Raw genomic sequence first — 27376 nt, 5'->3', positions numbered from 1 at the left:
AATGTCGGTATTATTTTATTATAAATGGTAAAGAGTTATTCGCTATAGATATAGAAGTTTGTAACAACAGTTGCGTCTGTGATTGACACAACAGTGGCCAGACAGATGCTAACGGAAAATAAACAAACATAAAAAAATGATAGTTTCCATGCTGCGCCTTTCGCCAGTATTTCTTCCATCTCGGGTGATTTTAGCCGAAGGCCCTTAGTTAGCGATGTACTTTTCCAGAAGCTAGCAAAAAGTTGGATGCAGACAGAAGACATTTATTCAAAACTTTCCCAATTGGGTTGCACTTTGTTTGTGCTTGTTATGTACGGTTCAACCATCATCCCTAGGCGTTCCGTGTGGCTGACAGCGAAGGCATTAAGCACATTCTGCCCAATAAGCATTTTTTTCCTCACTGGAAAACACCCAGCTGGCGGCTATTATCCCTCACTACCGGCGCCGCCCACCTTCGTCGCCGCTGCTCGCTGCTTGGAGAGAAATCCATTGCATTTATCCTTGCGTCAGCAGAAAGGCGGTTTCAAAAGCCACTCGATCTTAATGAAGTGGGAGCAGCTGCTATCCGGACTGAGTTTAAATTTGCCTTTGTAATTTGATTAAAGTAGTGTGGAGGACCTATCTTCGACCTAATAATATTTGCAAAAAAAAAAGTTTTTCCAACATAATAACGGTATGTCGTGGTAAATCAAAATTTAAATGATTTGGTATTTTGTGTCATGCCAATATTCTATTTCGTGAAAAGCACTTGAACCGGATGTCCCGAGTGTGTTACAGGCGTCAACAAATACAAGAGAAATTACAAAAAATTTGGATTATTCTGTCTTTCTATGTTAAAATGATTCGACACTGCTTCGCGCTACACATTCGTTTGGTTCTGTGTTTCGAATCGCACTCTACATGTTCGAACTGTAGCATCCTACTATGCCTGAGATTGAAATTGATTTATGTTGAAACATTGCATTGCCAGAGTGTTACATCTTGTACATCTCGTGTCGTAATCCCACATTCTACTCTACCCCGAGAGGAATTGAGATGTCGAATCAAATCCACCATTTCTCCGCTCCGTGTAACGTTGTTTGACACTTTGAAAACATATACAACAATAAGCGAAGGCTAGCGTGACCAAATGTGACGTTTTCCAAAAAAGAACAATCCCATTTTTCAATCTGCTGTTAATCACAGTAAATTCATTACTTCACATGAATTAAGTCAATTCTAAACATTCATCGATTTTCGCACAAACTCGGTTGGTTCGCTTATGATCGATAGTAACTTGTTTGAAAATTACGTTTTGAAAAAAATAAACTATTATTCCTACTCTGATGCCACCGCATTTTTTAATTCTCTTCGACGCGATCGGTCACCCTAACAAAGAAAGATGTGACGAGTGTTACCTATCACCTTCTCAGCTGTGCGATTCCACTGTCAAGTGGTTTATATGGCAATCTTTGAGGAAGATGTCATGGGAAAACAATCTATAAACATGTCACACACGATTGACAGTGCACCGGGCGGCCAGCCGGTGCGGTGCGGTGGTGACGTTCGGCTATGTCAGCTGGTGTAATTTCCGACCGCAGACTCAGACATTATGGCTGACAGGCAGAACATCTACACACTCATTTCTAGTCGATGAAATTTGTGTCCCACACATTTTTTCGATAATAATATAACTATTGAAAAGATTTTAGTTTTTATGTAAAATCGAAATACTAAATCTGATAGTAAGTGCTGAATTTCCGGTGTTACAGTATGCATCCAATGAAAAGCTAAACTTAGTGTGTAACGTTTCATGTAATTGAGATTTATAGAACGTGAAGAGAATCAAGAACCACGCGGCTTTCACTGCGAAGAACATTAGTCATACGTGATTGAATTGCTAATCTCGGCTGATGAACGATAGAATGTGCGAGCTGATGTTTGCCTAGCCTGCCAGAGTTTCAATTAAATCCTCGCGTGATTTCATCCTATGTATTTGACAGACACTTCAAACTGATTGTACTGAAAGCAGGTAGAATTGCCAGCTAGGAATGCGTTGTTGAAATTAGTCTGTGCCGTATAGAAGGTTTGCTTAAAAGCCAATTTTCTTCTTGAGTTATTCCGTCCTAGAAACATATACCGTCACAATTCACATACAATATCCTATAGATATAGAAATCTGGTATATAATCCCAAGTAATATTTTTGTTGTATAATAGCTTATCAAGCACTTGCTCCACGGGAATTAGCTGTACTTAGTAAGGCTTTTCCGATATGCCAAAGTATTTTTACATTGCGTAGAGAATTACTTCCTCAAAAAAAAGTTATTTTGCTCTTAGTTTTACGTTAAAAATGGAGAATTGCTTGCTTTAAAACGCTGTATCTCGGGATCGGAAAAGAATACCTCGGGGCAATGAGTGATTCTTACGTTAAAAAACGGAACACGATGAAGTTGAAATTTTTAAGATAAAATTATCTCCATTGAGAGAAAAACGTAAATTTAGTTTTCAAATTGAGTTTAAAAATGTTTGGCAGCACTGGTGCTCCAAAGTAATATCTTTTTCGAATTCCTTGGATGATTTCCTTTGAAAATGTGGAAATAGTATCTTTCTAAACTTAATATTTCCGGACATATAATCGGGTATTTTCCTTAAAAATGGAGGCGCTCCAATTGATCGAGGGAATGTTCGATCCGTACCAAATTTTGGATTTTTACTTTCTGACCGAAAAAGAACGAGTCTTTCTTTGGTCTAAACGAAATCTTCTTTTCATCAACTCTTCTAAAACTAAGATAATGTTCATAACAAGGCAACAGAGGCCGTCCTGCTTGCCAAATATTGTTTTGTGTTTCAGAATAATTTGGAATGGGAACATCAAATCAATCATCAGTGTTCAAAAATTTATGTCTGTTTGCGCCATTTAAGATTAACTGTCGGAATGTTAACTTTTCCAGGTTAAAATCAGGCAAGTTTTTAATTCTACCCCATATAACTTACGGCATGGAGCTGACCATAAGTGCATCTATGGCAGCCTTAAATAGATTGCGGACTGCTGTCAATTGTTGTGTGCGGTGGGTGTTCAAGTAGTTCAGAGTAGTCCTTAATCTACAAGTATTTCAAAATTACTTCCGTACTTAGGTGGCTTGCCGTCCAAAGCCTGTTGAACAAAGCTTCTCCATGTAACTCGGTTGAAGGCTACCGCACTTCAATTCCTCGGACACCGACTACTCTCCGCCAGATCTCGTTCTACCTGGTCCAAACATCTTGCTCGCTACGCTCCTGGACGTCTTGTTCCTACCGGATTTGAGGCGAGCACCATCTTTGCAGGGTAGTTGTCCGGCATTCTTGCAACATGCCCTGTCCATCGTATCCGTCCAGCTTTAGCCACCTTTTGGATACTGGGTCCGCCATAGACCTGTGCGAGTTCGTGGTTCATCCTCCGCCTCCATACTCCGTTCTCTTGTACGCCGCCGAAGATCGTTCTTAGGACTCGCCGTTCGAAAACTCCGAGCACTCGCAGGTCCTCCTCGAGCATTGTCTATGTTTCATGCCCGTAGAGAACAAGCGTCTTGTACAGGGTGCACTTTGTACAGGGATTTAGTCTGCTCGACCGCAATTGTTTGTGAAACCCACAGTAATATGGAGCCCATTTGAGATACGGAACAGCTATCGGAGGAGTGGAAAGATGGGGTTATCTGCTCGATCTATAAAAAGGGCGACAAGTTGGACTGTGAGAACTATCGAGCGATCACTGTTCTCAATGCCGCCTATAAAGTGCTGTGCCAGATCATCATGCCGCCGACTATCACCAATTGCGAAGAGATTTGTGGGAACTTATCAAGCTGGCTTCGTCGAAGGTCGGTCTACAACGGATCAAATATTTACACTGCGGCAAATCCTCCAAAAGGGCCGTGAATACAGAGTTCCCACGCACCATTTTTTCGTTAACTTCAAAGCCTCATATGATACCATCGACCGGAAAGAGCTATGGGAAATCATGGACGAGAACAGCTTCGCTAGGAAGCTCATCTACGAAGGATGGTACGAAGGGCTAGTCGATTCGTCTGCTTTGCCGATGATATGGATATTATCGGCAGAACATCAGTGGCGGTGGCTGACCAGTACACCAGATTAAAGCGCGAAGCAGAAAAGATTGGGTTAAAGGTAAATACATCTAAAATAAAGTACAGGCTGACCAGTGGAACCGAGGCGCGAGGCCGACCGACGCCGCTTGGGCAGTAGTATATTGATCGACGGCGATGAGTTTGAGGTAGGGTGATTTATGTATTTTAGACAAGCGTTACGCGTACGCTATTTTGGACATTTTCCATTTGATTTTACCGTAAATGTCCAAAATAGCGTACGCGTAACGCCTGTCCAAAATTCATAAATCACCCTAGGCGACGAATTTGTCTCTCTTGGCTCACTGGTAACGGCGGACAATGATACTAGCCGTGAGATTCGGAGGCGTATTATCAGCGGAAGTTGTGCTTACTATGGTGTTTGAAAATTAATAAATGAATAAATAAAACATTTGACTTTCGACTTTCGATTCTTCACATTTTACTTTTAACTTTTGAATTTCAGTTTTTGGCTTATGTGACTTAAGATTTTCATTTTTCACTTTGGATTATTAATTTTTGGCTTTTGAATTTCATCTTTCGACTCCTGACTCTGGAATTTTGACTTTTTGCTTTTGGCCCTTGGTTTTCGACTTTTGACTTTGGATATTGCATTTTAGCTTTTGGCTTTTGAGAATGTGTAGGGCGCTATATCTTTACATATCTGCGTTGGTAAGAGGAAATGCTTATCTACTTGGGAACCAATTGCTCCAAGAAATGCTATATTAGTTTCACTGTTCCTGGTTTTTGCTGTTAAGTATTGTAAACCAGATAGCAAAGTGTGATTACGTCTTTATTCAAATCGCCAAGAATTTGAAATTGTTTCGCAATGGTCAATGTTCTTAATTTAATTCTAATCATTCATGGAGTAAATTATTATTCTCAGTTTTCGTTAATAGTGCTGAGGTGTTCAGGTTCAGGATTCAGGTTATTGCAAGGGATCAGCATCGCTTGCTTTCGTGTCTCGTTCGTTGTCAAAACTTTGACAACAAAATGTTTCCGAAGCTGTGACAATCACGCAGTTTTAAATTCGAGCTATTAGTTTTGAATAGTAGTTTGTATTGTAATTTACAATAATATTTGACTTTGGTGAATGGCTGAGGTCGGTCGTGGTGCCCAAGCAGCACGCTTTTGGAACTTTCAGTCGAAGAAACTTATTTACGACTAAAATTGGTTCTACATCAGTTGGAACAACTGATTTATTACAACTGTGCTAGTAGGGTGACTGGGGGCCTAGATACGTTTTGTGCATGATTTTTGTTGGGAAACGGTAAATTCGCGGAGCTGTAAAGTTTTTAATGCGACGATTCGTAAACGAATTAGAACGCGTGACTTTGATTGCCACCTTGATAACGTTATTTTGATTTGCGAGAAATCTAATTCTCATCTAACAAGACGGATGCAATATTATCCGCCAATGCAGCGGATTCGCGCGGGATTAGTTTATGTTTTACTTACAGAAATAAATGTCCAAGGCATAATATTCATAGCATCGATTCGAATTCAGGCCCAAATACGAAGCATGCGCTTTCTAAACGACTACAGGATAACTTCGATGTAACATACATTTCGATTTTCAAGTTGTACGTTATATCAAAGCATATTAAAAAACTTAAAAAAATTGCTCATATTACTTTATTTTGTTACCGTTTGACTACGTTTAATACATAAAGATAATATAATCCAACTAGAAGGGTGTAGCAATAGAGTGTCCCAAAATAGCACTATGTCAGAAAACCCGGGGGCTCACCCCTCAAATGATAGCTTAGGGTGTCACAACAAAACTTTTATATGACGTCAACATTGGTTGCCGCGATTTAGGGGTCGCACATTTGAGTTTTATGAAAAAATGGCATTTTTTCAGGAGTAAATTCAGAAAAATATTTTTAGAAATACTAAAGTGGGTAAAAAAGGTACTTAACTATTTTTTTCACAATCATTTGGATCTGATACATTCATAAAAAAGTTATGGTGGCATGTCTGGAGTCATATTTGGTTACAAAAATTTATTGTATTTGGCAAAAATTTAAAATTTTCGAAATTTCATTTAAATAAACGTCAAAACAGGGTATCGAACAGTATCTCAGAGTAACGTACGTATACTGTATAGATGGGAAATTTTATGACGAACAACTTTGCTGAAGAAAGTATGGACGTATGTTCAAATCTCGCTGAGGTATTCGCGTTTTTCTGAAGGCGGGACCAAACATATTTTCGCAATTTTCAAATTTTAGAAGTTCCACGTGCAAAAGGTAAATGATAAAACTTGAAGTATTTATTCTAAACGTTACTTACGTGTTTGATAGGAAGAAATATGCACCTTCTATAGAATTTAGCACCATTTAGGCTCGAGAATCACTATGAAAAAGGGCGTATTTATTTTAATAGGTATTATGTTTGAAAAATCGTATCTCCTGAAACTAGGGTTGCTCCGAAATGATGCCTAAGCGTGAGTTGTAGAAAGTTGATTTTGAAACCTGAAAAAATAAACACTGAAATTTTTTTACCTATTTTGTACTATCAGTAGATGGTAGAATCAGCAAGGTGTATTCAGACAAATTGAAAGGTAATATGTATTCTAGTTGCTAACTTGGTAATATAACACGGATAACATATGAAAAGGGCACGTTTAAAATAAAAAAAAACATCTTAAATATCAAATATCTTAAATACGGCTGCATTTAGAAGCTAATTATTATTTTGAACACGTGTTGTCAAGCACATACGAAGTTGTTCTTCAAATTCAAATGACATATATGTATAACGAGAAATATAAGAATAATAATAAGAAATATAATACTAATCTTAGGTTGCAAAATATTCATAAAAGTCGTTGTTCTACAAAATCCTTTGATAAATGTTGCACCATTTCAGAAAAAGTCTCAAAATGCATCAAATCACCAGTATTTTTCCAAAAAAAAATTCGAAGTTACCATTTCCTGTAAATTTTAATTTTACATTTTTTCCTGACTTTAGAACACAGTGAATTTTTTTTCATTGCTTATTTTCTCATGTTTAAAACTCAATTTTCAAAAACTCACGCTTAGGCTTCATTATGGAGCAAACCTAGTTTCAGGAGATACAATTTCTCAAACATAGTACCTATTAAAATAAATACGCCCTTTTTAAAAGTGATTCTTGAGCCTAAATGGTGCCAAATTCTTTGGAAGGTGCATGTTTCCTCTTATCAAAAACGTAAGTGACGTTTGAAGTAAATAGTTCATGTTTTTTCATTTACCTCTTTCACATGAAACTGCTAAAATTTAAAAATTACAGAAATGTGTTTTGTTCCGCCTTCATAAAATGGTAAATATCTCAGCGAGATTTAAAGATACGTCCATACTTTCTACAGCAAAGTTGTTCGTCATAAAATTTCCCATCTATACAGTATAGCTATGTTGTTCTGAGATACTGTTCGATACCCTGTTTTGACATTTATTTAAAAGAAATTTCGAAAATTTAAAATTTTTTCCGAATTCTATAAATTTTTGTAACCAAATATGGCTCCAGACATGCCACCATACCTTTTTTATAAATGTATTAGATCCCAATGATTGTGAAAAAAATAGTTAAGTACCTTTTTTCACCTACTTTAACATTTCTAAAAATATTTTTTTGAATTTACTCCTGAAAAATGCCATTTTTTCATAAAACTCAAATGTGCGACCCCTAAATCGCGGCAACTAATGTTGACGTCATATAAAAGTTTTGTTGTGACACTCTAAGTTATCATTTGAGGAGTGTGCCCCCGGGTTTTCTGACATAGTGCTATTTTGGGACACTCTAGTGTAACAACCTTTTTCGTGTTTTTCCTGCATACAGTCCTGTATACTTACCCTTTTCAAAGAAATTATTATATTTCGCAAACAGTAAGAGATAGATAGTCAATTTATTCAGCAAAGTTTGGTGTGTTCTACAACTTCTCCGATGAAAAAAAAGTTTGGACGCATTTAAAAAAACAAAAGTTTGTATCACCCTAATAGGTAGATTGACGGTCATACTAATAGTGTAATAAGATTTTAATAATAAATGTATTTTAATAATAAATTTCTCTAAAGACATCACCCTTGAAAAATTACGTAATTTTTACGTAATAGCCAATGGTCGCGCTTTTGCAACTCAGCATCACTGTGCCGTGAAATGCCCTAATTGGAACTCATAACCTTAACCTTACCCTCCCAGTTGGCTTCAAGGTATGACGCTGGCCTAATAAGCCAGTCGTCGTATGTTCGAATTTCGGCTGGAAGAGGCTGTTAGAGCCAATAGGGTCGTAGCAACTGGCCCTGCAATTGTCCTGTACTCTTCTCTAACAGCTAGCTGCGAAGTCTGTCGTATAAAAACAGAAGGTCAAGTTTCGAAAACGGAATGTAGCACCTAGGCTTTGCTTTGCTTTAAGGGGACATGAACGACTAAACATTTTGAAAAAATCGTTATTTTTTTATTTCAGATTTTGATTCTGCCATCTTTTCCGCTTATTTTGATACTGAATTTGTAATGATTCGACTACGGGAAGTATCATTACAAATTTAGTATCAAAATAAGCGGAAAAAATTGCAGAATCAAAATCTGAAATAAAAAATAATGATTTTTTCAAAATTTTTAGTCGTTTATGTCCCCTTAACCTTTACCGCGGCACTAGATGGCCATTGTGAATCTGTAAGATAGACAGGGTATTTGAATGATTTGGGGCGATCCTACCAACGGTTGAAAGCCCCATCAAATAGTAAATAAACAAAATTTGAATGATTGTGAATGGAACTTTTAATATAGTTTCTGAAGAGTGTTGATTTCAGATAATCGCCGCCACCACAATGTTTGTTCGATTTAATCGACGTTTTTCGGCGAAACAAGTATGAAGATTTAAATTACCAGTTAGTCCGGACGTTTCGAGCTACTACTGGTCTTCGCTCATCATCTGCGGACACTAAAACACTATATTAGGCACATTTACAACATAAAACATATTACAAATTCTTAACTTACACTTTTTCGTCCATTAGGTTCTACTTCGTTTATCTTTCTCTTTGCTATGTCTTACTTTCTATTTCTCTTTCCCCCAAGTTTTTTGATTACAGGGTCATATGCAGCTTTGAACGTTGCGGAATCTACTTGTCTATTCACAACATTGTTCTCACCTTTAATTTTAATGTAAAATGTTTCCGCTATTAGTCTAGTGTTATGTTTAGTTATTTTCTCTATGATTTTGGCTTCGTCAAATTTAAAAACATGACCTGTTTCAATGGTGTGTTGGGTTAAACCTGTACCACCAACTGTTTTTGCTTTGATGCTATATTTATGTTGTTCCATTCGTTTATGTAAAAATTGGCTTGTTTCTCCTACGCACGACTTTTGACACTGACCACAATTTACTTCATAAACGACGTTTGTGTTTTTATCTCTTATAATTTTGTCTTTGGTTTTTGTAAATAATACGTTTTTTACTTTGTCGGTTGGTCTGTAAGCAACATTAATCTTAAATTGTCTTAAATATCTGCCTAACTTTTCACCTAAACCGGCAACATAGGGAATTGTCACGAATTGTTGAGTTGTTTCTTTGCCTGGTACTTCTATCGTATTGTACATCCTGTGTAGTCTTTGTTTTATTACCTTTTCTACGAAATAGCAGGGATAGTGATTTTTATGTAGCATTGTCTTTACTGTTTGTAATGTTTTCGGTCTAATTTCGGCATCTGTCAACTGTAAAGCCCTATCAACCAAAGCGACTACCGTGTTATGACCCTGTAATCAAAAAACTTGGGGGAAAGAGAAATAGAAAGTAAGACATAGCAAAGAGAAAGATAAACGAAGTAGAACCTAATGGACGAAAAAGTGTAAGTTAAGAATTTGTAATATGTTTTATGTTGTAAATGTGCCTAATATAGTGTTTTAGTGTCCGCAGATGATGAGCGAAGACCAGTAGTAGCTCGAAACGTCCGGACTAACTGGTAATTTAAATCTTCATACTTATTTCGCCGAAAAACGTCGATTAAATCGAACAAACTTTCTGAAGAGATTTGCAACAATTGAAAATATGTTCCCCAAGCAACCATTTTATTTTACTCTTATGGCAATTTTGGTCTTAAATGCCATCATAAGAGTGTAATAAAACCCAAATTGTTACTTGGCGTTATATCGAGGTAAATTGTACGTTATATAGAGAAACGTTGTATCGAGGGTACGTAATAACGAGGGTATGTTATATCGAAGTTTGCCTGTATTTAAACTGGCGATCACGGAAAGTTTTTGTAATGGAAGACATGTAATCGCTGACGCGCGCGTTGTTTCGTTAGATCATATCATCTACCAAGATGAACCCTGATCTGTACCTTCCCCTACTAACACGAATCCTAACCCATGAAACTTGAATGATTAGAGCTGCGGAAAAAAGGACCCAGTGTCTAAAAAATGCGAGTGCGAGTAGCATGTGCTCACCGGCGCAGAAGAATAGTTCTCCAGCAACAACACACAGAGTTTCCACAAAACGGTGAAGTGCAGAAATTTTTTTCAAACCTGTGACCCGTGACTCAAGTACTTTTTTTATACGGTTTGTTTTTTCGATTACTGGACAACGGTGCAGCTTAGGTACCATTTAGAAATTACGTGACGATTATCGGGCCGGTCCCAAATGTATTGAGAAATAAATGAATGGTCCCTAAGATTCCCCGTTCCTAATAACCTAAATAACCAACCGTGTAAAAAAAGTACTTGAGAGTATTGACAAAACGTCGTTAGTATTTACGTGGAAGGAGCACTTCCATACGCTGTTAAAAGGACAGATGAACGCGGAGCTGCAGCAGGAACAGGATATGAGTTGTGCGCAATGACCAAGCTGTGCAGCCACCAATGCAGGAGGAGGTCAAGAAGGCAATCAATTGGCTGAACACGGTGAAGCTACTCGGAAAAACGGTATCCTTGCAGAACTTTTCAAAGCTCTAAACTTCTATAACGTGCACTTCCGTATCCTTTTTATTCTGTAGACTGAGACCGTTTGCGGAGTCTTTCGACGGCGAGTACCAAACTGGTTTTCGCGAGGGTTCCAAGGCAGATCAGATATTTAGCTTGCATTAGTTACTATACAAATTCCGGGAGAACAATTTGCAGATTTATTGTCTGTTTCTGGACTTTAAGGCGGCGTACGATTCAGTCAAACGCAATGAACAGATAATGCTAGAACGTGGTTTTCCGGCGAAAGTAGTTACGCTGATTCGTTCGACGCTGGATGGGTCAAAATCATGCGTCAGATTATCGGGAGAGACCACAGCCGCTTTCTTGACGTTGGATTGACTGAAGCAAGGCGATGCACTCTTTAGCCTAGCATTCAACTTTGCCTTGGAAGGCGTAATACGAAAAGCAAACGTGGACGGGAACGGGACTATCATCACAAAATCTCACATGCTTCTTTGTTTTGCGGATGAGTTTTTGGTCTGCGATCAATACTTGGTGGCAAAATGGAAAATGGAGTGAGGCGTAGACGCATGCAACACGAGCTATAACAAGTATACAAATCTGCTGATATAGTGAAGGTGGTTAAATGTGGCAGATTGCGTTTGGCTGGACCCGTAACCAGAATGCCCGACGAAAGAGTAACTAATACTATTTTCAACAGAGAAATAGAAATCAGAGACACTGCATCCGATGGATGTGTGGTGTCGAGGACGATCCTCGTTCAGCTAATGTTCGGGGGGATTGGAATGATAGTGCAAGGCCGATAGTACTGAAGAACCGTTATTTGTTCGGTGCAGGATCGATAACGGATTGTTGCCACTAAAATAAAATAAAAAAATAAAATAAAAAATAGCATTGCTGTAAATGTATCACTTGCACTTGTGTTAGACGACGGCTCAGCATTGCCATCGCTGACGTTTAAGTTTTATTCCATTTTGTTTGATTTGATTCCCTCGACGCAGTCAAGCTGACAAAGATAACTGTCTGGCATTTTTTAAATCCCGCACAAAACACATTACATAATAATAATAATTCCGGCAGTAGCCGCAAAAGCCAGTCTCGTTTGTCGTCAGACAAAATGCTTCTCCCTGCATCCGGACATGTTTGTGTATTCATGGAAACTTAAAAAAGAAAGAGTTGCTATGCTTCCAACGCAGTAAAATCCAATGTAAAGCTTCCCCACGGGTTAAGCTCGTACAACACACATTTTCCCTGGTTAGCTACTTAACGAGAAAGACAACAACGCAACGCAACGATGCCGCTACCGGAGACAGTGACTAAAGATTTTCCCCCCGTGGTGGTGTATGTGAGTAACATTCTTATAATAACTCCGACAAAAACCACTCGAGCAACTTGTCTTTATCAAACTTGGCGGTCCTGTTTGCAGTTGCAGTTGGAAACAGTTGCGGCCATGCTTTAGTGCTTCTGCTTTGCTTGTTCGTAGCACACAGATGGAACGTACGAAATTACTGTTTTACGGTTCGACACTGTTCTACTCTTCGTGTCGTAATCAGTCTTGCAGCACTGTGGTACAGCAGCATCATTCATCGTACGTTTTCGGAGTAGTTGTGTACCTTCGCAGTTTCCGCAGGAGGAAACACCACACCGAGGGAAATTTGCGGGAAGAAAAACATCGTAATAGTTGGTTTACAATTGTGAAGTTACTCAGATTATGGGGATTTTGTTCTACAGTGCACCATGTAGGAACGAGCGAAATTTAGGGCATTCAACAAGATAGAATGTTAAACTCTGTCAGGGCAAAGGGAAAACTTTCATCACGTCCGCGAACAACGAACAGTGGAATTGGTAAGGATTGGATGCGACGTATTTCCTCGAAAACGTTTAGCATTGTCGCAAGAAAAAGCTTTTCGAATGTCTCATTATATCCGGGGAATTTGGAATCAAACCGACGCATGAAAGCAGAAACTGATAATATTGCGTTCTATGACTTTTACTCTTGAACTTGCTCTTCCAATAAGTTTATTTTTAATGGGTTTCATACAGAAGGTAACACGCAGTTGGAGTTTCCTACTCATATCAATCAGTCAATCAAGAGAATCCACTGATCCCCAATACTCGGCAAAAAATGGCCTGGAAATTATCAGTATTGTTCCTATTATGCGAAACCCAAACCATTGTTTTCTGTTATTAAGCTTCTCGCTATCTGAACGTGATTATCGGCATTAATTCTGAAATGCCTTTTAGCTCTCTTTATGGCATATGCAGTTGATAATCACTTGTTCTTCCTCGTTAATGGTTTTATGCTGCCTTTGATATGCACGATAGCAATTATTGTCTGTTTTTTGCGCACTAAGCACATCAAGCCAATGAATGACTGCATCGAAAATAGTGTGCTCAAAATGAAAGACTGAATTAAAGTTTTAACTTTTATTCATTTAATTACATTGAAATTTAAGCATCGGATAAGTTTGCTGGAGGAAAATTACAGTTTCATCAACTGTTATTCTTTTACGTTTCATCACAGTAGAGCATGTACTGCAATGCAATGTACCTATTTTAAATATAGAAAGATATTAAATATATTTATCTGCAGATTACCCACACAAAAATTTTAAATTCAGTGGGTTTCGCTTGAACCTTAATACTTGATTTTTTGTTTCGGTTCGTAGAAAGAATTTGATCAAATATTCTTGTTAAAGGGGCTGAAAACTGAAAAATGCCCTTCAATCAAATAAACCAGTCTGCGAGGTAAAAAAATGCATCCATCGCTCAAATTGTGTGCATTTTTCCCAGCCCCTCGGTAGAAATTTATGATAAATAAAGTACAGCGCAGTGGAACCGGCGGCGAAGGAGCAAAAATGATGCCCCTTCAAGCATTCCCGGTGCTGCTGGTGCTGGGGCTGGGGCTGGGGCATACCATTTCTCCACCGTCGCATCGGTCTGTTCGGTATGCCATTCATGCAAGTGCGGTTTCGCTTCTGTTGCTGCTTCCGTTCATTGTCGGATCCAGCATTCGGGGGTCCAGGCCAGATGATAAATGATGGGACCATATTTCTCACAACCGGAAACGCCCCATTCTCAACACTTAGTACTTTTAAAGCCCTTTTTTGGCCTATTATTCTTGCCGGCATAAGATTGTTCTGGATGGGTGCCCAAATTAATTAAACTGTTTTCCGTCCCTCTCTCTTTCTCTCCACAGTTCCCATGAAATATGGAATTGGCTACCGAAGCAGTATTGATCTGGATGCGGAACAGACCGAAGCCCGTTACGATCAGGGCATGCTGTCGGACATCATGAACGACGACCAGGTGGAGATGCAGAAGGCCGAGAGCTGCGTGGCGGACAATTTCAAATATGACCACGGCCAGAAGGTAAGCCGACAATTGATTGAGGTATAATAGGGGTTCCCACTTGATCTTCTTGAGGGCGTTTGTTATTTATTGAAATGATTTATAAGCACTTTTTGTTAGAACAAAAAAGCACATGGAAAAAAGTTCACTTACTTTATAATCCTTAGAATTAGTATCATCAGAAATAATGGCGAATTCAGGTTCATACTTGCTACTGGTTTTTCAAAACCCGATTGGTTTGTGATTGCAACTATATATAGACTGGCTGATGGTGGTACTCGGTAGGCACCAATTAGTGTGACTCGACAAAATGGGTAGCTTCAAAATGAATTGTGTCGGATCCGATATTCACACCGTGGTTTTGCCCGTTTCGCTTTTCTGTCTGTTAAATGGAATTGATGGTAATTGGTTTCGTTTTTTATCCTCTATCCTGCAGATTCAACGATTTGATCCCTGTGAAATCTGTCTCTGTATAGACGGGGAGATATTCTGCTGGTGGAAACAATGCGGTAAGTAGAACTTCCCGGTTTGAGCTGTTGCAATTGTGTTAAAATAATTTGGAAATTGAGAAATATATTCAGTGACTGATTTCGTTACGCAATTCACTTGATAATTTGAATTACTGCTCAGTTGACAGAAATTCATTCAATCTGAAAATATGATTTAGTTTATTCAGAAATAATAAATAACCGGGAATTGAATTCAGCTATTTTGATTTTTATATAGGTGGGTACTGAAATAGGCATCTGCAAACTGAAACTATAATTTCACGATGATTTGGTATCCATGATCCTGGTGTATTCTGGTACCAGCTGCTGCTCTCTTAAAAAAAGTGAAACTGGAATGGTTGGTTCCGAATCATAATCGAAAAAAATTGAAGCAGTTATTTTACAGTTATTTAAATGCAATTATTTTTGAATGAATGGTTTTTCAGAATATATGTCATGCACTGTCATGGCACAACACATAAATTTTATTGATTGCGTTTCGGCTACTGTCTTTTATTCGGTCATCACCAGATACTATTAGTAACAGAAATAAAACAATTTTCAATTTCATCTATTTTTATTTCACCTGCTTATTTTAACCTTAAATTATGAACTCGTAATAATGGAATGCCACTAAAACACGCGAAAAAAGAAACATTTTGTGCGCTCGATCGTCACGTTTACTACCTCTAACTCGTTGGGATTTACTTAAAACTAACGGGTAACTTTTAGGTTTCGACAATTCCAAGTTTTATTAGGTTCGTATAATGGTTTTCATGACCAATTTCATAAAACCGCTTATAAAACTATGAGCTCCATCAGAACTTTCAGATGACCGCTATAAAATTGCTTCCTGACCAACTGGCCTATTCCTTAGAATGTTTTCAGAACCGCTGCACTCAAGTACTTTTTTTACACGGTTTAGTTTTTTGAGAATTAAGAACGGGGTAAGTTAGAGACCATTCATTTATTTCTCAATACATTTGGGGGCAGCTCGACATTCCTCACGTAGATTGTAAATAGTTTCTTAGCTGCACCGTTTTCGAGTAATCGAAAAAAACGAACCGTGTAAAAAAAGACTTCAGTGTATAAGAATCAGGTTATAAGCTCAAGTAGTAGTATCACACTCTGCTGAAAGCAGCAATAAAACCGGTTAAGCTTTCGCTGCTTGACAGCCATCGCCATAATTTAATAACGCTTTTCGTTTTTCGCACTGGCAAAAGTTAAATAAGTTCGCCAGCTTTATCAACTTGAACTTTACTGTCAGATTATTCTTATCGATCTGGTTTATACCAACCATAATAAAATATCCCAGAGAATATTTAATAATTTTTAAGCAATTTCGTTGGTTTGCAGTATGTGCGCATTTAATTTTATCGTACATATTGATATGATAGGTGGATAAAATCAACGCGCCACCAAAATTTTGCAATTTTCGAACACTGGTTGTTTTAACAAAATAAATATATTTAGTTAGTCAATTGATAATAATAACTTTCTTTCTGCAAAACACTTTGCTTTGATGAATTTTTGTTTGCGAGCTAAATGATGTTGGTGTTGGACTTTAGTATTCTTCATAATAGCAGCAAAAAAACCTGTTTGGTCAGGGTGTCGCCGTTTTAATAGCTCTCTATAACTAACAGGTTGATTGCGGTTTGACAAATAATTGCGATAAGATCAATTTTAATTGGTGCGCCATTTTGTATTGCTACGCCACACGTATGATAAGTTTATAAGAGACGTGGTGCTGCCAACAAGTATGAACGTGGTAATATAAGCTGCTACAATAGATTTGCTTTATTAGCAGTTTTATAATGGTTTTCTAGCTAGCTTTAAGTGTGTTTGGATTGCGCAATACACACCACAATAAACCACAGATGTAATGATTAATATCGTAATAAAACCTTTATAAAATTCAAGTAAAACCAAGTGACTCTACTTCCTCTACTAGGGAGAGCCTTTATTGTCATTATTTTTCTCCTAACGGCACAGTAAGAATTAGACACAAGCAAAACTTTTTGTTGTGTTTTTGCAACGTAGAATGAAAAATTTTTACTTGGGGGTTTGATAGTATCATAAGCGGCCTTGAAATTGATAAATTAAGGGCGCAGAGGGATTTGGTGTTCGCGACATTTTTGGAAAATGCACAGAGATGTGGTCTATTATCGATCGCCCGTCCACAAAACTAGCTTGCAAACTTCTCATAAACTGGAGACGGTAAAGTTTGGTAAAGACTTTTATATCTTTTGAGGTTTGTAAATGAAATACAGTATGAGAAAAACGAAAAAGAAGAAGAAAAGATGGCAGAAAAAATAACATTTTGTCTTCTTTTTCTTTTTGCCTTTCTACTATATAAATATATAGTATAAAGGTATAGAAATCACTTGGAAAACCAGAAATGGAAAGAAGGTCCTGCGGGCCGAATGTCATATACCATTCGACTCAGTTTCGAAAACTGAGCATTTTCTGTGTGTGTGTATGTATGTGTGTGTGTGTGTGTGTGTGTGTATGTGTGTGTGTGTGTGTGTATGTGACGCTTTTAATCTCACTCACTTTTCTCGGAGATGGCTGGACCGATTTTAATGTTCTTAGTGTCAAATGAAAGGTCTAGGTGTCCCATTGGTCGCTATTGAATTTCATACTGATCGGACTTTTAGTTCAAAAGTTATGTATAAAAATACGAAAAATATGGGACTTCATTATCTCATAGGTCTCTTAACCGATTTGAACAAAATTGATTGCATATGAAAGAGGAGCCTTGCAAACCCTTAACTTCCAAATTTCATGACGATTGGACTTGTAGTTTGAAAGTTACATAAAGACATGTGAAAAAATAGTATTTAAAACATATTTATGTAACATATAAGCATTAATTTAATGAAAAACATCACACATTTTATGATTATTTGAAAATTACTGCTGAGATCTATCAAACGAAACCGAGTTATTTAAAATCGGACGGTTCATTCAAAAGTTATATAAACTTAAGCGCCGTAAGCACACTTAAGCACCGTATATTAAACCGTTAAAACGTGTGAAATCAAAACAAATCTTGATTGTATGCAATGTGTGTGATGTATGTGTGTATGTATGTATGTATGTATGTATGTATGTATATATTTATGTATGTATGTTGTTTTATTTTACATTCATTCTGTTGTTTTATTCGTCAAGCATTTGTAGACTACATACAATAATATTATTACAATGTTTACTTATATACTATACATTATTCCTATGGCTAAGTCGTAGTTCAATTTGGATTCTGGACATAGTGATGTCAATTCTTTCGCAATTTTGATTATAAAGACGCATCATGTTATTGACTGGTCCATTTTTCGCATAATTGGTTTTATATGATTTTTCCATAAATATTTTTCTAGTTCTAAGGTTACGACTCGGCGCATAAAAGTTTAATTGAGCAAGCAAATCTGCGGACTGGATGCGTTGAGAAATAATGTCATTGATAAAGTAAAGCATTGCTTGTTCGCGACGTTCTTTAAGTGTTTGTATATGGATAAGCATGCAGCGCGCTTCATAAGATGGTAATGGAAATACTGTCCAGTTAAGTTTTCGAAGCGCGTATAGTAGAAATTGTTTCTGAACAGATTCAATGCGTCCTTCGTGTAACGCAGTCTGTGGGTGCCATACAATATTGCAATATTCCAGAATAGGTCTTACATATGTAATGTATAAAAGTTTTATTGTGTATGGGTCTTTGAAATTATGACTGAAGCGTTTGATAAAGCCCAGCATTCTATTTGCTTTGTTAATAATGGTATTGTAATGTTCTGTAAATGTTAGTTTTGAGTCTAAGATTACTCCTAGATCCCTTACAATTTTACATTTTGGTACAATATTGTTTCCTAAGTATATGTCAATAGAGGGAGTTTGAATTTTCCTGCTAAATGCTATTGAGTTACATTTTTTTACATTGAGGTTTAGTAAAGATTTGTTGCACCAAGTGTTGAATACATTGACTTCATTCTGAAATACTGCGACGTCATGGGCATTTTTTATTTCCATATATATTTTCATGTCGTCTGCATATACAAGTACTTTTGAGTGGTTAAGTATGTAGGAAATGTCATTTACGTGCAAAATGAAAAGAAGTGGCCCTAAGTGGGAACCTTGGGGAACCCCAGAGGTGACTTGAATAGGGTCCGAGAGGGCATTTTGAAAGCGAACAATTTGTTTACGTTCCGTTAAATATGATTGAAGCCATTTCAAGAGCTTCGGTTCTATTCCAATTTTGCCTAATTTGAAGATTAATAATGGTATGTCTATTCTGTCAAATGCCTTACTAAAGTCCGTGTAAATAGCTTCTACGTGGTTGCCACTGTCCATTGCATTAAGAGTAAAAGCTACAAATTCCAGAAGATTTGAGGCAGTAGAGCGGCCTTTAAAAAAGCCGTGTTGCTGACTTGTAATTTTGTGTTTTACTTGTTGAAAAATTTTTTCATTTATAATTGATTCAAATAGTTTAGGAATGCAAGAGATAATGGCAATTCCACGGTAGTTTCGGATGTCTGATTTTGTTCCTGATTTGAAGATAGGGACTAAATACGAAGATTTCCATATTTTCGGGAATTTTCCATTTTTCAGAGACATGTTAAATAGGCGTTGTAATGGTGTAGCAAGTTCTTCGGCCAGGTTTTTGAGAAATATGGGTGCTATTCCGTCAGGCCCCGGCCCTTTTGACGCATTCAAGCCTTTGAGTGCTTCAAATACGTCAATTTCTGATAGTTGAGAGACAGATATGTCGTTAGAAAATTCGGGGATAAATGAGAAATATTCTTGGTCGCGGTCTTCTTCAGTAAATGTTGTATATACTTCTTGAAAGAAATTTGCGAAAAGGTTGCAGATTTCATTAGTATTATTTCCAATAAGCCCGTCAAGTTTCATTTGGGATGGGAAATTACTACTTTTCAATTTAGTATTTACATAGTTAAAGAAATTTTTTGGGCATGATTTGACTTCATTTTCGACTTTACTATTATATTCTTCATACGCGATTTTAGTGGCCGAGTTGAGTTCTTCGCTAATATTGAGATAATTATTCAAGTTAATGGTATTGTTTTCATTTTTGAATTTTTTGTGTGCTTTTTGTTTTCTATTTTTAAGATTTTTTAGATGTGGGTTGAACCACACAGGCCATTTACTGTGTTTACTTCGTCTTCTTCTTTTCATTGGTACAGTTTCGTGTAAAAGGCACTTCAAGAAAAGGATGAATTTTTCTGTTTCATAGTCGACATTTCCTTCAGTACAAAACACATGTTGCCATTCTGTTGTACATAGTCTACGCTTAATTTCTATAAAATTTGCTTTGTTATATTCCGGCACTTCTTCATATTCCAAGTCAGTAGGGTAAGCGCTATTGTGTGTGAAAATTGAGTATTCGATTGCTGTGTGAAATGCTTCATTCTTCCATAAGGGAGACAGTGAAGCATTTACAGCAAAGTCGTCTGTGCAGTTTGTAAAAAGTAAGTCCAAATAAACATTTTGACTATTTTTGACTGAATTTATTTGATGCAAGCCAAATTGTGAAATTTTGTCAAAAATGTAATGCAATGTTTCATTTTCGCCTACTACTGGAAGCAAAATGGATTCATTGTCAATGTATGTATGTATGTATGTATGTATATATGTATGTATGTAGGTATATATGTATGTGTGTGTATGTGATGACAATTTGCAATTTTTAAATTTGCATTGAAATTCAAGAAAAGTGAGAAACATGTCAATTGACTGAAGTTTTTGAAGCCTCTTAATGGAATACGAAACGTATACGCTTTGAAATAAGACACTGATGAAGCCTGCGCGTCGTAGGCGAACTACGTATCTGTTGCAAATAAATATTAAATAGTGGGATTCAATCGAAAAGCTTTTTCTTTTCTTTGATTTCAGATTTCAATTGTCATTTTGTTCACTTGCTGTTACTCACAATTGTACAAGAAAAGCAAAAAGCGAAGAAAAGCAGTTAATTTAAGCATGTAGATATAGTAGTGTATAGGATTAAAAATACTAGTGAGACGATTTTTCCAAATAAATTTATACAAATTTCAAACAAATTCTGTTTGATCAATAGATGCTCTTTTCAATCAATAGATACTAGAGCTTAGAAATGTTATATGAAAAATTGGAAGTACACGTTGCACGATAGTAATTTTGTAAGATTTGTTTTCGTTAGTGACATTTTAAAGGACAGATGTCTTATGTCATGTATCATGTTTTAATAAATAAATCAAAAAAAGACAAGCACTGGGAATCATATCGATCATATTTCCCATTCTCAAGCATGTTAATGGCGCAGCTTTTGCACTATTTTTCGACCTCATTTTGTTTTCCTAACCCACTAACATTGTAAAAACGATGCGATCAAGCTAATGGCTATCTTTTCATGAAGGTACATTCAAAAGAAGCTTAAGTTTTAATTTTCATGCAAAAATAATTATCTGAAGGAGCGCCAGCTAAGAAAAAATTCAATTTCTCTTTTTCATATCTAATGCTCTATTTAGTTATTTTTTCTAATTCAGACATATTGCAAAATTGAAGCCAAGCAAACTAATAGTAAAATTTTGAGATTAATCATTTTGTTGTCGATATCCTTTTTCTTCAAAAGCGAAGTATAATAATAATTTTTCTGAACTCTTGTTTTTCAAAGATGCTAACCTTTTGAACGCATGGTATTAATATCAAAATATCAAAAAATCTTGAATTGTCAATTCAAAACAAGTTTCGTATATGGCTCTGAATCCCGAAAGTTAAGGCCGTCTGTAGACCCGTTAGTGGGTTAATTTCTAATTTTCTATATATATATTCATTCAAATCTGTAAAAATTATCTTTTGTATTATTTCTCGATAAATCACGTAAATATTATAAAACTAAATAAGGGGTTCATCAAGTAACATAAATGACGCTTACAAGTATTTACGCACCCAAGGAAAGAAAATATAATTATTCTACGCAATACGTTGTGAATTTTACTGGCAAACAAGGATTTTGAGGAATACGGAACGCATATTTAAAAATATAGTCAAGTTAATTATAGATGTTCCTGAGAAATTAAATAGTGATTATTGTGGCAGTAGAAAGGCTAGGTCACGCCGCTAGGTGGATTAATTTGGGTTTTTTCTCTGGTTGTGCTTCGTTTACAAAGCTCAAATGTTATAAAAGTCTTTGTCAACCTACTACCAACATAACAAAAAAAGTTTGTTCCAATACGTTGTGTTAGTTTCTGAGACAAATGTACATAAAGTTTGAAAATCGTCGTTTTTCAGGAGCGGCGTTTTATTCCGTTGAGGTTGTTCCACACCGCACTGGAATGCTTATCTGTAGGATCGTTTTTCGGCCACTTCCCGTAGTCGGAGCATTACAAAATTAGTATCAAAATAAGCGGAAAACCTGCAGAATTAAAATCTGAAATAAAAAAATAATGAAATTTTCAAAAAATTTAGTCGTTTAGGTCCCCTACCGAAAATACCCTAATCAAGACTATAAAATATTCACTGTTACTATGTTATTCTGTCGTATAAACTATATAAACCAGTAGAATATTTTATTTGATGTTATTTCTGAGGGAGAATGCATACAAATTTGAACTTTAGAAACTAGATTCGTTCCGCAAGCCAAGCTGAATTTTATTTGAACCCAATTCGAAACTAGAATGTATCATATATCATGACACAATCATACATCAAAAAACTTTCATGTGCACAACATCAAACATTGTATTGAACTTTTCGGTTTGCTTTTCAGATGCACCAGAAATATCGGAAATATTGAACGAAAACCCTGTTCCTGCTCAGATGACTGCCGGTCCGCCGGCCGTAGCGGATCGACCGTTCGCTCAGCAAACGCAACTGCCAGCCACAGCTGTTTCGGTGGCTGTTTCATCGTCGCCGTTGGTAACAACGACAGAGCGGCCGCAAACTACGCTGACAGCGCGGACGACCGGGAAAGTGACCACTTCATCAAGTTCTCCCCCTCAGCCACCGACCACGTCGTCAGCCGTTCTAGCCGTTCCCCATTCCGACCAATCGGACAGAAGTGAACGAATATTGCACCATCCTTCGTTGCAAAACATTCCCCAAAACATACTGCTGTTTCCGCAATCTCCACCAATTCTGATGCATAGGCCAGTGGCCAGTGGTATATCGAAAAATGCGACCAATTTTGCTAGAACCAGCAGTACCAGTAACCGTAACAAACAGAAGGGACCGCCGAAAAAAGTCAAACCACTTCATTTGAACGACGGAGCAACGCTTGATGTGAACAGCGACAAAAAGTCTTACCGGAAGTCAAAGAGCAAAGGTTACTCGGTCAACTATGGTCACAGCAGTAGTGCACTACTAAGGAGTAATGCCGAACTGCGTGGGGCTGCGGCGGTGACTGACAGAATCGGTCCAGATGAGCGAACGATTTTGAATGATGAAGTGAGTGAATCCGATGGCAGACGACTTACGGAACGTATGAAAGCCGATGGCGATGGGGAAGATAATAATGGCGATGATGATGACATTGAAGATGATGACGACGACGACGATGAGGATGAAAGTGATGAATCGGAGGAAGGACAGGATGTTGAGAGTGTTTATCGGACTCGTACCGGTTCCAGCAGCAGCAGCATCAGCAGCTCCGGGCGGAATTCTGGTGGGTGTGAATTTAATTTCTAGTATGATTTGATGTGAGTTAGTACGATTGTTTGATTTTAATGTGACTTGTGACAGTTTGGTAAAAAGGGATTCCATTTTTGCGCTCTCTTGTTAATCCACAGGTGGTTCCTTTGGTGGTTTTGGATACGGAATGATTAAGGAGCCAGAAGAAGACAAACAGCAACATTATATCATCACATCGTCAGGTCACGTAGAAATGTTCGACGATACCAGCATGGATGCAACGGAGAATGCTTTTGGTACGAACCGATTGCCACCACAGGAACAGCAGCAGTTGGCATCCAGCAGCACTAGCCAACCAATGGCCCTGGTGTTCGGGGGAACGTTGATAGATCACCACCCACCGCAGCTGGCGGGTTCATCGGTCCGAGAAATTGACGAACAGAGCCGACCGATTCCGCCCTTGATATCAATGACGACAAACGTAACGCAGTACTCAAATTATTCCGACCGACAGCTGGCCGATTCGGGTGGGTCCCATGGTGAAGGGCTATCAGTGGCGTCGTATGTACTACCGCACGCAACCGGTTCCGTAATTGATGTGCTCAACTCGACGGTGGAAGGTGACTACCTGGACGATAATCAAACGGAATTGATCTACCCAGCTGTTCCCGGCTCGAACGGTGATGCGAATGGCAGCAGGGCAGCACGGATAAAAGCTAGCGGTCAACCAGTAAAAACGACCGGTACGCATTCGGTTGCGGTCGACGGAGCAAACGAAAGGAGTTTGCCCGAGCCGCATTGCGTTGTTATGGGTAAGTTTGGCTGCTTTATGAATAAGTATTCTAGTTGTGGCGATAATGTGGTGCCTTGTTTGAGTTTGTTCAGATTTTTTACGTCTCATGAAGTGACTGCGAAAACGAAATAAACATTTGTTCTGCATTGTTTGAAGATAACCGTGCGTCTCCATCTCATCTAAGTCAGTGGAGACGCTGGTGCGGCGACCGACTAAGACGTCCAAAAATACGCATTTTTTACTATGTTTGGTTTCGCAAAACTATGAACTATATCGATCATCGTAATTTGACTCTCATTTTCGCTTTCGGCTACAAATATAAGTACGCTCATAAAAGCAAATTTACCGTCCGTTTTATGACCGGCAAAATAGTGTACACCAATTTGCATCTGAACCGTATAGAGTGAAAATTCTGCTAAAACATGGCTCAAAATGTGTTGAGGTTAGTTGAAATGCTTCGACGATAGGATTAGTATATCAAGATAAGCGGTTCATTAGCAGCAAGATTAATTAATGTTACGTGCTACGCCAGTCGTCGTTCGATTGTGGTCTGAATGCGTGCATAAATGTGATGGACTGGAAGTGTATGATTGCCTGCACAAACAGGATATGTGTATGAGCTGGAATATTTACGGAATATTGCTGAATATGCAAGCGTTTGCGGGTTTTCCACGTGATTTAACATGTCGACGTGGCTGTTTTCGTATCCGTTGATTGATGAAGGATGAAGCTAGTGTGTGATTTGTACGATTGTAGCAAACTAAATGGATGATAAAATACTTGCACATGCGATTAATAACCTACTTGACGATTGTTGAGTAAAATAGCTACATGATTGTATCTGTTTCGTTTTTTCACTCCACTGTGGTATTTTTGACTGATAATATTGAATTATCTCGTTCCTCCATAGGCGTGTCGTACAAAGTTGGCTCGGTGCTGAAGCAGGAAACAGGAAACTGTCTGCACTGCGTCTGTGTGGCCGGTCCGGAGAATGACCCGGTGCCGCGTGTTACCTGCACACCGCTGAACTGCCCACCGTTGATACTGCCGGACATACTGGACGGTGCTGGATTCTAAAAGCGGCTATCGAAGCCACCCTCTTGTACCGTTGACCGACATCGGGTAAGTCAGTAGGAGAAAATTGGTATGAATTTTCCATGATTGATTTCGGGCGAACCTTATCGTTATAACGAAGATCCGGAATGCTTGTGAATAATGAACAACGGGAGATATAATTATTTTCTTCTCGTGTTCATCATCGCTATCGTAATGGAATGCTCGTCAGGTTTCGAACGCCGGAATTAATGTTTTACAAATCAGAACGAGGTCACGGGCTGGAATGTTGTGCGAAAACGCTCTCGGTGTCATTTATTATTCAGTAATTCATCGAGGCAAGTGCGAAAGAAATTACGTTTGGTGGTAAACCGGGTTGTGGATTGCATGTTTTTTTGGCAAACCATTCAATTCATTTGTCATTCTGTGGGATAATTCATTCGTTGGAAAACCAATTGTGGAAATCTTAAAAACAAGAATTTTAATGCTAAATAAGACTAAAGATTGTTCGCGGAAAATATAACTATCTCGAGTGTTTATAGGATTTGATTGAGAATAGGTAAAAATTTGCTAGAAACTAATGATTTTGACATCAATTTGAAGTTTAACCTCAATCAATCTCAATAAAGCCTATTAGGACCATTTAGAAACCCGACGTGTTAGCGCTGACGGCAAAGCAACATGAACCCTTCCGACCGGTAACTGCTTGACAGCTGGAAGGAAGTAAAATGCTTCAAAACAAAAACAACTATTACTATTACTAGTGAGTGAGGTAGTTTGTCAATTTTCGGAGTATTATTTGCAAATTAATAGTGTAGATTACACTTGAAATTGTTGCAACAAGAAATGGAGGCGGAGGCGATGCTGAGGAGGAAAGTGAGAGAAATCAAGCGAGCACTGGAGCAGAAGCATCTTGAGTTGGGGCAGCAACTCCGGGATTCAAGTTCATTCAAGTTCAGCGAATGCGAGAGCGACAGGAGGAGTTCATGAACCAGATGGCGTGCCTGGACGAAGAAGTGAAAAAGCTGAAAGCTGCTGGGGAAAAGGTCGAACCGTTGTCTTAAGAGGTTCCAAAAAGCAATTGAAGACATCGAAATTTCCGGGAAGGCAATCGTTCACAGAGCAGAAGGAGGACGAATCCAGCGACTACGTCAGCTTCAGCAAAGAAGAAGAAGACGCCGAGGATGGTGAAGATGCAGAGGAAAAGAAGGACCAAAACGAACTGAGGCAGCAGCAATCAGCAGCAGGCGACAAACTTCCCTCTTTCTCAAGAAACCCGGAAGAATGGATGGTATTTTACAGCTCTTTGCAAGCCTCTAACGAAGTGTGTGGATTCAGCTACGTTGAAAACTTCAAGAATGCTTGAAGGGTCCGGCCTTATAAATGGTCCGTGGGCAATTTTTTCCGAAAGTCGTCAAGAAATTACATACTTTGTACGGTCGTGTGGAACAACTTCTCCAATGTCATCTGGAGGATTTTGTGCCGCTGGAGGCGAGAAAATTCCGTTCGGGATCGCAGTGGAGTAGCTTTGCGAGCAGCTAGAAGTAGTCGAACTGAAGTAGCATCTTGTGACCCCGTTACTAAACTAGGAGCAAGTGGACAAACTTCCCAAGAACGGCAAGCGTGAGAGAGTACGCTGCAAATGCGACAACAAGCAGGTGGCACTACCGACGTTCACCAATTGCATTTCAGAGATTGTGTCGGAGGTCTGCGAGGCAAACGTGTGCCTGGACTACAAACCGCTCAGCAAACCTATTGCGGAAGTTCGATTGTGAAAAAGAAAAGCGAAGGAGAAAGGTGCAATCTACAATCAGTCTATGAAGGTTCGAGCGAGGACACCAACGAAAAGCAGAAGAAGCAAAAGCTGTACAGGGCGCGTGGGTGCACGGATCATCGACTGCGATACTGTGAAGATTTCAGAAAACTGGCGTATGCTGAAGAATGTCTCGGAAACCGGATGAAGATAGTCGTTCGTTTCACGCTGTGCCAGATGTGTTTCAGCAAGTACGGAACAGCTCAATGCAAGTTTAAGCTACGGTGCAACTTCGGCGGGTGTAGAGAAACCCA

General features: G+C 38.3%; 1 protein-coding gene across 4 annotated transcripts in view; it reads left to right on the top strand.

Moving 5' to 3' along the window:
* LOC128733674 (uncharacterized) overlaps nt 1-27376 on the top strand; it is a 174246-nt gene that overhangs the window by 98376 nt on the left and 48494 nt on the right. For all 4 annotated transcript variants that reach the window (XM_053827426.1, XM_053827422.1, XM_053827425.1 and 1 more), the window contains 5 exons: nt 14205-14377; nt 14793-14865; nt 22604-23497; nt 23622-24275; nt 25167-25378. In XM_053827426.1, the coding sequence (XP_053683401.1) occupies nt 14210-14377; nt 14793-14865; nt 22604-23497; nt 23622-24275; nt 25167-25333 (1956 nt within the window). In that variant the 5' untranslated portion in view covers nt 14205-14209 and the 3' untranslated portion in view covers nt 25334-25378. The remainder of the gene's footprint in view (nt 1-14204; nt 14378-14792; nt 14866-22603; nt 23498-23621; nt 24276-25166; nt 25379-27376) is intronic.

The sequence above is a fragment of the Sabethes cyaneus genome, chromosome 2, assembly GCF_943734655.1.
Source record: "Sabethes cyaneus chromosome 2, idSabCyanKW18_F2, whole genome shotgun sequence".
Lineage (NCBI taxonomy): Eukaryota > Metazoa > Arthropoda > Insecta > Diptera > Culicidae > Sabethes > Sabethes cyaneus.
Note: the sequence above shows the minus strand (reverse complement) of the source record. Positions and strands in the feature narration are given on the sequence as shown.